The 15,654-nt window shown below is 35.7% G+C and overlaps 1 protein-coding gene across 1 annotated transcript; it reads left to right on the forward strand.

Moving 5' to 3' along the window:
* Nucleotides 1-2,257: 2,257 nt before the first annotated feature.
* calb1 (calbindin 1) lies at nt 2,258-15,190 on the forward strand. Its single transcript, XM_065298497.2, has 11 exons — nt 2,258-2,473; nt 2,730-2,806; nt 6,141-6,215; nt 7,839-7,919; nt 8,131-8,187; nt 8,427-8,504; nt 8,594-8,649; nt 8,744-8,783; nt 8,864-8,917; nt 12,480-12,551; nt 13,764-15,190. The coding sequence occupies exons 1-11, from the start codon at nt 2,395-2,397 to the stop codon at nt 13,875-13,877; spliced, it is 783 nt and encodes a 260-aa protein (XP_065154569.1). The 5' UTR covers nt 2,258-2,394; the 3' UTR covers nt 13,878-15,190.
* The last annotated feature ends 464 nt before the right edge of the window (nt 15,191-15,654 follow it).

Genomic DNA, 15,654 nt, shown 5'->3' on the forward strand with positions numbered 1-15,654 from the left:
CTCACCACAGAAACTCCGCACGCTATGTAAACAGCCGTTTCACCATTTGAGGGAAACCTGAAAAATGACGCTGAAACGATGGAAAAACTTCTAAATTGAATTAAAAAAAGCGCACCAGCTAATAAAGATTTGCGTGATGTTTTGTCACTGATGCGGAAGCAGTCTGACACGACTTTATTTGTCCAATCATGACAGTTGACATCGCAAATATGCAAATTACAACGTTAACCCAGGGGAACTATTTTTAAAATTTGAAAAGCCCTCTTTGTTCTAGTTTTATATAATCAGAAATGAAAAAAAAAAAACTAAACAAGCAGGCAATCAGTTTTTATTTACTGTATTAATTTTCCTTTTAAAAAATTTGTTAATTTTTCTTCAATTTATTTATTTATTTACCACACTTATATTTATGCCTTATTTATTGAAATTAAATCGATACATCATATCAGTTAAACTTGTTGTACAAATATGGAAATTTGGTTGATGGACCTGGAACTGTGCATTTACTTAAAAATAATGCAAACCTGTAGAACGTTTCTTAACCAATCAGAATGAAGCATTCAACAGCCTTGTGGTAAAAGAAGCACCTGGGTGTAGATGGGTTGTTTACATGTGCAGGTGCCAGCGTGTGCTTGTTAAAGTGTGATGCAAGGTCCTTACAATATTACTCTGCAGTAGTGTTTCATAATGGCCTTTGCTCACACTACATGTGTCAGCCAACTTATATGAATTCAGGCAGCAAACAGTGTTCATCTACCAATGTCCACATACAACATTTACAACATATCTTGATGGATGGATGGATAGATAGATACCACCCAGTGACAGCATTTGTACCTTTATCTCGGACAGTAGGGTGGATGGCAGCATAGTGTCTATTTTTCATAAAAATGTAAGAACAGTATTTTATTAACATCTGGATTTGCACCATGTAATTAAAGGTCATTTTACTCACTGTCAGGTTACCAGTGAGGTTTGTAATTGCATGAGGGTACCTGTGTGGAGAGCTGTCCATCTATCTGTCTCTCTGTCTGCCTACCTGCCAGGCAGGATGCAGTGACAGAGAGCTAGTGCCAGTCTGTCTGGGGGGAGCCTCATTAAAAACATATGGAGTGCAATTACCTCCTATGTCATTGCTTTTTTAGAAATTAATGTTCTGTAAACAAGAGAAACAAGACAAAAACAAACAAGAAACGCAATGCTTAAACAAAAAAAAAATTTTTTTCAGGTTTGCAAAAAAGAAGATTTTGTCTTTTGAACCTTATAGGGCAGATTGTGATTTCTGTAAGGTGTAAGGTTCAGGTTGTTTAGTAGGCAGCTGTTGGCTTTTACAGAGCATTTCACATTACTGCATTATGGATTTGACCTTGACAGACCTAAAGTTATTAGCTGTGCTTTCTGTAACAAAGTCATACATCTTGTTAACTGCTTCTACACTGCACCCAGATCCCAAATGAAAAAAATCTCCTCAGGTACTGAATGTTGTATATTTTATTGTATTGTATATTTTGCATTTGACAAACGCCTTCAAAGCTAACAGTACATTTAAAGTACATTTTATGTTTGTCCCCTGGGACCGAACCCATAAGTGCTCTACCAGTTGAACTACAGGAACATGTGTTATATTTAAATATTTGGAAATTCACACATTGTATCAGCTTAAAACACATATATCAATTTCAGTGATGCATTGAAATCTCACAAAAAAATGGAAATTTGATTATCTCAAATCACTGATTATAATTTTTTTATTAATTCATTTAGAGTATTATTAAATTATTATAAAATTACAAATGCAATAATTTTACATTTACAGCATTCAGACAGTATAGGCTAATTTGAACTTTTGGAGAAAGCATAAAAAAAGAATAAAAGCACACCAATACCTTCCAATACCCAATGTCAGTATCTTTGTCTCTCTTTTTGTTACCCAGGTAAACTCATCTTCTTCTTTATTTTTTGTACCTTGAACTTCAATTTTATATTCTCCAAGTGTCCATTGGCTTTGAAAGTCTAAAAAGAGAGCAACCTCAAAAGGGTTTTTTAAATAATTATGAAGTTTGAAACCGAAAATGAACATGGTGCCATACAGCGTGTCAGATTGCCAAATAGCATTTTTTTGTAACCAGATGTTCCACGGTTTCTATTTTAATTTCAACAGAGAATCAATGTGCTGATTCTGTCACATCAGTCCTGATCTGAATGCGTCTCATATGTGCAGCTCAGCAGTAGGCTACAGTCACTGGAGTGCGCGCTTTACCTGCGGAGCGCGGAGACAGAGGTGCGCGCATCAGAGAGGAGGAGGGCGCAACAGCGCTTAAATACCGGAGACATCACACATCCAGAATCACAGCATCACCCTGCAAACATAAGCAACTGATACACGGCAAAAATATGGCAAACGCTTACCTCCAAGGAGTAGAAATCTCCGCTTCACAGTTCCTGGATATTTTCCATCATTATGACAACGATGGTAATTGCTTTCCTTATATTGTGGATTTCATGAAGTAGCCTAAAGAATTTTTGAGGAAGAACGATTGGGGATTATTTTGACGGCTCGTTTATTAAAGTTTGTTTATATTAGTTTGTCTAATACGACCTAGTTGACGTGCAATAACCTGTGAGGATTTGGGCAAAAGAAAGATTGTTAACTCATTTCAGATTTTTTTGTCATCTTCTGTGAAATGAAAGTGTGCTGTGTCATTGATTTGGGCTGTGAATGCTCTCAGGTAATGGATATATCGAGGGTAAGGAGTTGCAGAATTTTATCAAAGAACTTCAACAAGCACGAAAACAAGCCGGATTGGTGAGTAACACAGTTTTGATGTTGGTATCATAAAATTGGTCTTCTGAAATTAGGCTAGGTGTAAATTATAAGATGTTGTGCTTTAGTACCACTAATTCGAGTAAATTATAATAATATGTTTATAGCAGTAATAATTTGCAGAAAACATTAAGAGAAATATTAAATGAAAATGAGGAGCAGAATATGCTGAAATCTGTTTCAATCCTCAAAATGTGTGCATTGATTTCATTTTTGGTTAGTACAATGAGTGGCGCAGTTACTACAGTGCTACCTTTTTGTAAGGCATTAGTACTTCCTAATTTTAGTGACTTTATGCATAAGCATTTATAATAATATACAATATGATGGATTTCTCCTATTTAAGACATGAGGAAGCAATTTGTTGTCAGATGTGTAAACAGTAGTGAGAGAAAGAGACAAACACACCAGAGTCAGTCTGTCCCGCATCTGTCACATCTGCTGTTGGATTACATGCTAAATAGAGGATACTTTTTTGTTGTACAATAACTCAGCAACCTATTGTAGCTGCAATGTTTTGGTTGTCATTTCTTAGACGTAATGTAAAATAATGAATTGACATAAAAACAACGTGAACAGTATGTTATTAGATTGGGAAAATAGAAATTTAGGCTGTTGAAATGCAAACAACATGGGGCACATTGCCAGACAGGCGCTGAATGATTTATAATGAACATCTAGAATTTATTTCATTATTAAGTTTAGTAATTTGTCACATGGGAGATGCTGTCATCCAAAGAACATAAAATAGCACTCGTTACAGAAAAAAATTTGCTGGAGAAACCTGAGAATAAATGCTTTGCTGAAGGTCACAGCACATGAAATGATGATAGCGAGTGCATGCAGCTTACTTGAACCAGCAACATTCACATTCACTGTCTAGGATTGGATGGGACAAAAACTGAGTTTCGAAAATAATTTATTCGATCACCAATCTGAATATTGGGTCATGCAGGGTTATGGCCAGGGTTTAAATTGGGCCGGGGCTGTGCTCCAGCACACAGGCTGAAGGTCTCGTTCTCCTCCACACCAATGTGCCTGCCATGTCACTCATACAATTTGCTAACTTGAAAACACTACATATAACAATAAAATAATGTATTTTTGATTATACAAACTAGTTATTGTATTTACTAGCTGGTGGTGACCTAAGGAATCTCTATGGCTAATTTATAAGACATGTTGCTAATATGTTGCACCTTTTCTTGTTAATTGAGTCTTTTATGCCTAGAATTAGTCAAGGAAGTTGTATGATTTTTTTAACTTCCTGTCCTGAAAGTTTGATCATATGTGCATGATGACATGCAACACATCCATATAGGGTGTCAGACTCATAGCGGGTTTCCCAGACAGCGATTAGCTCAAGCCAGGACTAGGCCTTAGTTTAGGAAATATTCCTAGTTTTAACAAACATGCCTTATCAAAAACATTACTTCTGTGCATTTTCAGGCAAAATATCAGTGCAAGATGTTTTCAGTTTGGAAAGCTCTTACATTTATTTCAGTTTAGGACTAGTCTAATCCCTGTCCGGGAAACCACCCATAGATTTGGAATATTTAATTCAAGTTGCGATTTTGGGTCAACTTCTGGAACAGCTTGAAAGCTAAAACTTATCAGAGGTCCAGGATATCACTGAAACACACCAGTGGCTTTGCATGTCATCAGTATTTAACATGCCCATTGCAAACCCCCCCCCCCCCCCATACACACACACACAACAAATCCCAAGTAAACCCTTGGTTATGGCCCTGTACGACACTACTTTGATCCAGTGGCATTGTTTTATTGAGATCCCTGTGTCAATGAGTTTTGGACCGTAAGGTGTAAGGATGAGGTAATGCACAAAACTGAGGAGAACCAACCTCTGGTTCATTTCTTACCTCTATGACATTCTGTTTTTTTATTCAAGCATTACTTGTGATATACATTGTCCATGTGTTCCCACCTTGGCTCAATTCAATTTTAAAAAGACATGAAGCAGTGCACATTTTTTTGCTTACAAGTGTGATTTTGCTGGATGATAAATGCTAAAGAGGGGCATGCAGTTAATATGTTTTGCTGTATGTGTTTCCTGCTACACTGTGAAAAATCATATGTGACAGTATGAAACAGAACTGGCAGTCATACACAGAGAAACACACACATACCCACACACACATACATGACTGTCAACACTGTTACTCTACCTAGGTAACAGATTTTGAAAGAAACAAAACTGACCCTGACTAATTTGGACAACTGGAAATAATGACTTCCCAAGCTATGGTATTTCAAGCTTTCCAGCTATAAGACACATTTGTACAGAAAATATTATTATATTGTTATTACCAGTAAAATTTTGTGATCCATGACAATGAGTACCAAGGTATTATAATAAATAATAATTATTATAATAAGTTATTATAATAAAATATATAACCATTAGATAGAGCAGAAAAATGACTTTAGACATTAAATGTACTAGCAATTATATAACCACCCATATAATAAATAGTTCTAAAGTAAAGACCTGTTTAACAGTGTTAAGATTGGCTGAGAAATAAAGTAAAAATAAATCCAAATGAAATTAAATTACCTAAATTGCTCACAAACTCTGTAAGAGTACACTCTAAAAACAAACGGCGCTAAATAGCACTAAAAGTGGTTCTTAAGTCTTAATCATAGAAGAACCATTTTAAGTGCCATATAGCAACGATTAAGTAGCACCGGTGTAGAACCATATGTGGTGCTACAGCCACCGTATGGTTCTTCATAGGTTTGTCATAGGTGCCAAATGGCACTTAAAATGGTTCCTCTGTGATTAAGAGCCAAGAACCACTTTTAGTGCTATTAGCACTGTTTGTTTTTAGTGTGTATAAATGTATAATTAATTCATGCTGCAATGCATTCTGGGACCTTCCAGTTTGTTAACAGCAAACAAAACAACTCTGTTTGTTCAGACAACTCCGTAGAGTAATTCAGATAACATTGTTAATGCTAATATTGTTTATGTACATTAGATTCAAATTAATTCATTCTTCTTGAATCACCCAAGATGCCCTGTTACCTGAGATGATTCTGCCATATGTGTGAAGTGCAGAATGAAAACACAATCAGCACTGTGCAATGAGGGCTGAAGATAACAGCATGTGTAATTGTCTTTGCGGATTGGATTTCTTACACATCAGCGGCTTCCTGAGGAAAAAACAAATCAACCAAAAACTTTTGTAGTAAATGAAATGTAACAGCAGGACGATGTGCTCTTTTAGAATGCTTGAAAGTTACAGAATAACTCAGTCTGAGGACTGCCTGTTTATTGAATGCTTTTTCCCCGCAGGAACTAACAGACAAAATGAAGGCCTTTGTGGAGAAATATGAACAAAATGCTGATGGGAAAATAGGTATCATTGAGGTAAGAAACCTGTACTTCAACTGGTAGAGAGCATTGTGCTAGATACTGTATGCAAAAGTAGATCCTAGAGAACACACACACACACACACAAAAACTCTGTTAGTCCATATAAATAAAAACGTTTGCTGAATGCATAAATGTTGCCCTGACCGTGAAAACCCAGCTAAAGTCATTTTGACTGTTTTCCAAATAAAATCATCCTACAAAATGTAAAGAATATTCTGTGAAAAAATACCCTTGATATCTTTTATATTGACTGAGATTGTGTCAAGGATGGAAATCAATAACTGAAATCAAAGTTTGATGCTCAAAATGAGATTATGAGACTTCAGACAGGATTTCACAGATGTCGAATGTGATGTAGATATACAGTACTGTGCAAAAGTCTTAGGCCACCATGCCAGAATTAGATTTGTTGTTTTTGCAATCTTATAGTGATCATATATAATTGTTTCTCAGTCTCTTTAATAGAATACATCCAAAAAATACAGGAAATGTGTATAGTATTAAAACTGTATAAAAATGTAAACTGATATGAAGTTTTTTGGGTAAACTCCCCTTCCACTTGAGCAATAGCAGGAGACTGCAGGATCTCTTAAACCTAAATAAAATTAAATCCTAATTTCTAATTGTAAAGAAATTAGTCTTTTTACTTCATTCTGCTCAAAAACCCTCAAGATGTATTTTGTGCCAAGGGAGGTCACACTTAACACAGACGATGCCTTAAGAAGACATTTAGTCCTGAAAATAATTTTTTTTGTACATACTTCCTGTATTTTCTGTTTGTATTTTAATAAAAAAGATTGAACTCTGCTGGATAGAGGCACTAAAGCCTTAAATAACATAAAAAACTACATTTCAACAAGAGACTAAGGCTGGCCACACACGTGAAGATTTTAAGCCCGATTTGCACCCTTAACGATCGAAAGGGGGCGTGACCCTAACACTGTAAAAAAAATTCTGTAGAAATTACAGTGTTACTGACTTTTTTTCTCAAGTCACGTTTGATCTTGTGTTTCTGTGATATTGATATTCATCAATTTGAAACTGTTACTATAGTCATTATGTCACGTGTGGGGTCTTGTGTTTTCCCATGGATTTAAAAAAGTTTAAGAAATATTGTCCAGTGTGTCCCAGGCCTAAATGTATGCCATACAAAACTACTTTTGAGGCCACATTTGACCATCCTTCCTGAAAAAAGCATTGCCTAGTAAGAAAGGGCAGATGGATTTTTGAAAATCTGTGCAGCTGTCCACAGGTCTCTCGGGAGGATCTTGTTAAAAGATGTTATCTACGCATGGATACCCTCGGATTCAGTAGCCTTTTTTTAGACATTTTATAAACTGACTTCTCTTCATAGCTGATACTGTTACCCTCACTTACCTCGACTCTAAAAAAAAGTTGCATAGTTGGGTAACAACAACCCAGCATAGGGTTATTATATCCCAACAGTTGGGTTTGTCCATATATGACCCAACTATGGATTGAAACAACCCAGCACTTTTAAAGTGTATGAATTAATGCATATATCGTTTAATTATTGCATTATACATTAAATTAGACACGACCGAAATGTTTTATCCAGTATGTTGATCTGATTTATTTCTTTATCATCTCTTGCAGTTGGTACAAATACTACCCACAGAAGAAAACTTCTTGCTATTTTTCAGACAACAGCTAAAGTCCTGTGCAGAATTTATGGAGGTACACAATGCTTTTTAATGAAATATACTAAAATCATCTTCTGAAAATGATTATATTTCGAAATTACAACCATATACACTGTTACTGCACAGAGCAATATTTACAGCTGGACATGAAAGCATTTACAGTATGCTAATGTAGTGCCAAATTAATGCTAAGGATGTGCTTTATTTTATTGTGATGTCATATCCTGCTTATTTTTTTTTTTCAGGCCTGGAGAAATTATGATGCTGATCACAGTGGATACATTGAAGCTGATGAACTTAAGGTTATAAACATTGTTTAAACATTCAAAAGATTATACAGTGGCTTATACTGTAAAATTTCTTCTTGCACTTAAAGGTACATGATAGGTCCATAAGGTACAGTAATGTCCCCCAAAAGATACAACATTGTATTATGTTTAGTATTCCTGTAAAGGTACAAACCGGAACCTTGGGGTACTACCCCAGCGACAGAAAAGGTACAGGTTTTTTTGACAGTGTAAAATGATGCTGTGTTTTTTAGAACTTTTTGAAAGATCTGCTTCAGAAGGCCAAAAAACCATATGATGAGAAGAAATTAGAAGAATACACACAGACTACGGTAAGAGAGCTAGTTATCAGATAATCTGTATTTAATGCCACATTGGAGAGCTTCATCATATTAAGAGAAGATATGTTTTAATGTTTCAGCTTAAGATTTTCGATTCAAATAAAGATGGAAAATTATGTCTGTCAGAAATGGCAAGGTTAGTACATTTGCACTTTCATCATAAATATGTATTGCTGGCTTTTAACTTTGAGAAGATAAAAGTAAATGTGGCCTCCATTATTTTTAAACAGGCTGTTACCAGACCCAGAGAATTTTCTACTCAAATTTCAGGTTTGTATCCTTCAATTCAGTCAAATTCTCTCTGAGCTTACACACTCAAACTGAACAAGCTGTTTACCTCTTTTCACCAGGGTGTAAAAATGGCCAGAAAAGAGTTCAACAAGATTTTTGAGTTATATGACCAGGTACGTACATGAGGGTCTTTGCAAGTCCATCAACCTTAAAATACAGCACAATGTCTTTCAAACCCAGTCCTGGTAGGTTTTATGCACTAAAAAAAGCACAGATCAGCCACAGTATCTGTAAAAGCAGCCATTAGTATGCAAAGAGAGTACTTTGTCAGTATATCACCTCCAACACAATTGATGCATTTGGTCCAGGCTCAATTGTAATCTATTACAATGTCCATGAATGGAGTGAATTCTTCACTGTTCATGACAGTACCCCTGATCTATCTGATCTAGCTTGGCAGGTTTAGGTTGCAAACTCACAGGAAGATAGTCTCAAACATTCATCTTTAGAAAATACAGAGGGGTAATGATGCATTACAAAAGACAACATATGCATAAAGATTGAAGGCATTTTCCAACACACACGCGTCGCTAGCCTGGTTTCCATCACAAATTTGTGCAAAAAATGTAGCAATATTTTCTAAATGTAGATGCTTTGATGATGCAGTTTCATTAACCGACTAAAACGTCATTTTTGTAAAATCATGGCGACGAATTATAGGTTTAGCCTACGTGTTTTGCACCAACCGCACTAGTCATTACTTTTAACCGAAGGAGACACAGGCGTGTTATCCAAGCATTAATGGCAAGGAAAGTCGCTTAAACATGAGATGTTTCTGAGAAGCTATTGTATGCGATTTCGCATCTTTAAAGCAACACTATGTAGTTTTTTTTACCTTTAAATAATGTCTCTAAAATTATTTCAGTGATAGAACAACTTTTAACTGGACAAATTGTACTGTTGCTGCAACCTGAGCAGCCTCCTAGCTGCTACAAGCACACTCTGAAAGTGTCGGTGGAGGGTAGGAAACACAGCCCCGCCCCTCCCCCTGCCTGCAGAAGAGTGTCTGATACCAGGAACTGTTGTGCTTTTCAACCACATGGGGGAGCTGTAAGTCATTTTTACATGGAAACTACATAGTGTTGCTTTAAAGAAGGATCGGGACTTTTACGCATGATCTATAAATGCAATAAACTGTTTCAGTTGCCGTTTTGGTTTATATTGGTCTATTTGTGCAGATCATGGGAACAAAATGTGAACTATGATTTTAACTCAATTCAGTAATGATTTTATGCTGGGTACACACCAAAAGATAATCGGGCTGATTTTAGGCCGATTTTCCCCCTTCCGACAATCCTAGGGGGTGTCCCTTCCATGTCCCGATTATCTTGATGGTTCTACAGATTATCTTATCAGATTTTCCATTAGTGTGAGGTGTGTTAAGAGTATCCGAACCTGATTGGAAGGTCAGTGGTGCCCCGATTGCGTAAATATTACACTGCAAAAAATGACTTCTACTTAGTATTTTTGTCTTGTTTTCAGTAGAAATATCTAAAAGATCTTAAATTAAGATGCTTTTTCTTAATGAGCAAAATGACCTTAGAAAAAAAGTCTTATTTTTAGACAAAAAATATACAATTTAAGTGAATTTGTGCTTAAAACAAGCAAAATGGGCCAATGGGGTGAGAAAAAAAATCTAAAAATAAGATTTCTTAAACACTTCATTCAAGCAACATTTTCTCACCCCACTGGCAGATAATTTAGCTTGTTTTAAGCACAAATTCACTTAAATTGTATATTTTTTTGTCTAAAAACTAGACTTATTTTCTAAAATTTGCTCATTAAGAAAATGCATCTTAATTTCAGAATTATTAGATATTTCTGCTGAAAACAAGACAAAATACTAAGTAAAAAAGAAAAAAAAATCTTAGTATTTTTGTCTTGTTTTCAGTAAAAATATCTAAAAATTCTTAAATTTAGATGCTTTTTCTTGATGAGCAAAACAACCCAAGAAAATAAGTCTAGTTTTTAGACCAAAAATATAAATGTAAGTGATTTTGTGCATAAAACAAGCAAAAAAATCTGCCAGTGGGGTGAGAAAATGTTGCTTGAATTTAGTGTTTAAGAAAAATGTTCAAGATTTTACCCCATTGGCAGATTTTTTGCTTGTTTTATGCACAAAATCACTTAAATTTGATAATTTTTATCAGAAAACTAGACTTATTTTCTCGGGTTGTTTTGCTCATCAAGAAAAAGCATCTAAATTTAAGAATTTTTAGATATTTTAACTGAAAACAAGCAAAAAAATCTGCAAATGGGGTAAGCAATTTTTTTTTGAATTTAGTGTTTAAGAAAAATTTTCAAGATTTTTTTGCTTACCCCATTGACAGATTTTTTTGCTTGTTTTATGCACAAAATCACTTAAATTTGATAATTTTTATCAGAAAACTAGACTTATTTTCTTGGGTTGTTTTGCTCATCAAGAAAAAGCATCTAAATTTAAGAATTTTTAGATATTTTTACTGAAAACAAGCAAAAAAAATCTGCCAATCGGGTAAGCAAATTTTTCTTGAATTTAGTGTTTAAGAAAAATTGTCAAGATTTTTTTGCTTACCCCATTGGCAGATTTTTTTGCTTGTTTTATGCACAAAATCACTTAAATTTGATATTTTTTATCAGAAAACTAGACTTATTTCCTTGGGTCGTTTCGCTCATCAAGAAAAAGCATCTTAATTTAAGAATTTTTTGTTATTTTTACTAAAAACAAGACAAAAATACTAAGAATTTTTTTCTTGAAAATAATTTTGTATACATGTTTAATGTTTAAGATCAGAAATCCTGATGTATAGGGGGAACCCAGAGGACAAACGTGCCCACACTCTTGAAAATATAACGTGAAACGAAAGCAATATACAATCAGAAAGCGAGATGATGCGTCATGGCGCAGCACAAAGTGAAGTTGATGTGGAAAGTGAAAATTGTGAAATTTCACAAAGTAAAATTTCTTCCTGCATATCGTCCACCGTGCTTATTCTATAGTCTCGCAAGTTTTTGTGAGATTTTCTGCGTTCACAATCGAGACTCTGGTTGAAAATTTGTTTATGTGTGGTGTGCTGTCTTTGACACATCATGGCACACCATACACTATAGGAGCAAAATGGTTAAATCTAGGATTGTTTTATTTCATTTTTGTGGTCGATCACATTTTGAAAATCTCATAAGATGTAAAAAATCTTTTGGTGTGTACCCAGCATTACTTTACCCTCAAGGATCTCATCTAGCCCACGTTCACATACAGATTTAGTATACTGTCTGTTCCTTACACAAACAAACCTATGGCATATATGGAATGGACTAGTACATTTTTATTTCAGGACTAACTATTTTGTTAAACCTTATGAAAGGTAACTCAAAGTATATTGTGTTATTTAAGTAAATCTCAATGTTTCAAATCTTCTGAAGGGTGAAATTACAAGCCTAGTTTTTCTGGCTATTAATTCTTCAGAGGGCCAAATGAGCACCCTGAGACCCAGCATGTCATTGCATTGACTGTGCAAAACCGATCCTCAATGGCCTGATTTTCAATCTCTCCCGAGAGAACGTTGCATGAGGCGTCACTAATGTCCTAGCAGGGAATATGGGAAATGACGGTAAAGTGGCATGACGCCGAGTTTCCTCGGCTGCTGTCACATATGTCTGCTTGTTATTGCTCACCCTGCTCTTCACCTCTCACAGGACAGAAACGGTTACATGGATGAAAATGAGCTTGATGCCCTTCTCAAAGATCTTTGCGAGAAAAACAACAAGGTAAGCCAATTATTTTTGAGGTTTCGCACCTATTTTTTTCAGACGAGACAAACAGTGGTTATATATTTTGAATCTCACTTGGAGCCGTTGTGTAAGCTTGGGTTTCCACATAATAGCATGATAATACAGGTTGCAAATCAAATCTCCTGCTGTTTACGTGGGCTATGCATGCAAATTTGCAACTTTAGAGGCAGCCAGGGAAATAACTGTTATGTTATTTAATATTATTAAACAACATATTATAATAAATAACATATTATTGATGACTATCATTATTTTAATATTTAAGGTACAATACACTCACTCTCAGAAATAAAGCTACAAAAGCTGTGAGTGGGGCGGTACCCTTTCAAAAGGTACACCTTTCTACTTTAACGGCGTAAATTAGTACCTCAAAGGTATATATTATGGCGCTTTCCATTGCATAGTACCCCACGGTTTGGTTTGGGTCAGGTCGGGTCAGCTCACTTAACTTTTGCTTGGTTAGCTTTTCCATCGAGTTTAGTAACACTTCGTAGTGGGAGGGTTTATAGGCGTGTCATTATATTTGCTCTGCCTACTGCTGTGACATCATACAAGTGAGAGCGCTGTTGTACATTCCCATACATTTATTTATTTCTCAGTCCGCCACAAAATTAAAATTGACCACCACAAGTAGATGTTTGCACATTACGTTAATCACTACCTCTGTCTCACTTGACATTTAAGTTGCATTTAAGCATATATGCGGATGTGCGCGTCTAGAATGTGCCGCCACAAACTGCAAGTCTGAAAAAAACTGTTATGGTGTTCCTGATTCTCAACCTGTGGATGTTTTTCATCACTAAATTGGAGTTTGGGAACTTACAGCAAAGCACAGATGACAACAGGTTTACTCAAGACCGTGCAAGCTAGCATGAAGGTAAAGCTAATCTTTTACAATAAAGCGATGATGCTGGTAGTGACGATTCTCTCAGACCAATCAGTGATCTACAGTGTTTTCGTATCATGTTTTACTGCACCCAGTGGAAAAGCCCCCAAAAGTAAGCTGACCCGACCAAAACCAAACCATGCTATGCAATGGAAAAGCGCCATTTTTTAAGGGTACAGTCCCAGTGATGCCTTTTGTACCTTTTTCAAACAGGTCAGATGAATGTCAATTGACATCCAAAGATACTGTCCTGCTTTGAGTTTTTAAACCAGAGATCTTCTAATGACAATTTTCTCCAACAGGTGCTAGAAGTCAACAAAATCCCGATATATAAAAGCGCCATCATGGCTCTGTCCGATGGAGGAAAGCTGTACAGAACAGAATTAGCGCTGGTGTTGTGTGCAGAGGAGATGTGAAGCCCACCACAATCCCCACGCCTCTCATACCATCCTAGAACCACACCCACTGTTCATCTGTGACGTTTAAAGCAGCTAGATCGTATGCACATTTCAGTGACCTTTAACATTGACTTCACATAGACCCACAAGCAGTGACTCATCATTTTCGATTTGCTGTTTCTATACGGTTTCTAAGTGTACAGATTTTTTTATGACGACACAGATACGAAACTTATGAACCGCACCATGCGCACCACAGACATGAAACATCTTTAACAAAGAGGAAACACAGTAACAATTGCCATACGTACTTTTAATATCAAAAATATATGCCAAGAGCCAATAATGAGTATTCTTATTAATAACTTATTTATCTTACAACATCATAGCCGAAAGCAATAATGTCACACAGAATGATGATTAACATGGCCTGTTGGTGGGATTTGTGTTAAACTTGAAATGGCTATATATACTTTTGTGATGCATGTTTATAGATGGCAAGTACTGCTCTTGAGGATTTTACACTTGTCTACAAGGAAAGTAGCTAAATTTTACTAGAATTGGGTAAAGGGAAATTAAGTCCTGGGTGTTAATTGGCTTCAGTTTCCGAGATACAGCTTCAGGTCAAAATTGCCTCCAAATATTGTCCGATTATGCTCCATAACGTTACCGCAAAATGTAATAAAGCAAGGAGAATGGTGCCGCAACCATCATTTTACAGTTATCATGTAAATTTTCATGCTTTTTCATAAAAAAACTGACCGAATTGTTTCTAAGGAAAAATATCATGTGACTGTTCCTTGGAAATGTTAGGCAATGACACTTTCACAAGCCGCCAAATGTTTCTGTATGATGCGTAGATCTGGCCAAGACAAATGTTTCCTCACAATTAAAGACCAAAGTGAAGATACATTTATAAACTTTCATATGGTACCTTTTTCATTGTTTTACTGTACTTTGTCGAGAGGTTACGAGGCATCATGATCATCATCTGACACCCCCTCCCTCCCTTGTGGGCAGATATACCCGCCGGGGTAAAGATAATTGGAAATCTTTATCATGAAGTATCTTGAAAACTTTAGCCAAACAGCCCCTTTATCACCTGTTTTGTAATTTATCTAATCAAAATATGTTAATTAACACACTTTATTTTGAAGGTCAATAGTTTAACACAATTTTTAGACCAGTGTTATGACTGTAGGCACATGCCGATTATAATGCATCGCCCCAGTCCTGTCTCTGACCTTATTTTGCACTGTTAAATGACATGTTCTTCTATGCTGAACACCATAGACACTGTGTAAGAAAATATTAAAATTACTGAAAGACTGGCTACCTAAAAATTCATTTGTGTGCGTTACTGTGCATAATATATGTTTTTTTCCTTCTGTAAACACAGATCAGTTCAGTATAACAGCATCAGAACCCTACTTTATGTTGTTTCAGTAAATAAAAAATCAGACTCCAGTGTAATGCCTGTCCAAAATCAACGATCTTATCTGGAAAATTGAAGAGCTGACCTTTCGGACCTTCAGTCACATTTTGTCTAGGTTTGGGAACACTTTACTTGAAGGGGTGTTCATATGACTGACATGACACATTTATAATCATGACAAGATACATGTCATGAACATGAAGGAGATTGTATGCACATTTATGACCACTGTCATTGAGTGTCATTTGTTGAATTATGTCATTTTTAATGCAAAGATGAAATAGTTTAAGATGTTCTTTGTTATGACAACTTGACATAAACCAATACATCATAAATTGTCATAAATCTGTCATAAACATG

Source organism: Paramisgurnus dabryanus, chromosome 13, assembly GCF_030506205.2.
Source record: "Paramisgurnus dabryanus chromosome 13, PD_genome_1.1, whole genome shotgun sequence".
NCBI classification, from domain to species: Eukaryota; Metazoa; Chordata; class Actinopteri; order Cypriniformes; family Cobitidae; genus Paramisgurnus; species Paramisgurnus dabryanus.

Bases quoted from the DNA above. Each gene is read 5' to 3' on its own strand.
- calb1 (XM_065298497.2), top strand. From the start codon at position 2,395: ATGGCAAACGCTTACCTCCAAGGAGTAGAAATCTCCGCTTCACAGTTC. The intron at 2,474-2,729 runs GTAATTGCTTTC...GAATGCTCTCAG, and splicing joins CCATCATTATGACAACGATG to GTAATGGATATATCGAGGGT. The intron at 8,188-8,426 runs GTTATAAACATT...TGTGTTTTTTAG, and splicing joins TTGAAGCTGATGAACTTAAG to AACTTTTTGAAAGATCTGCT.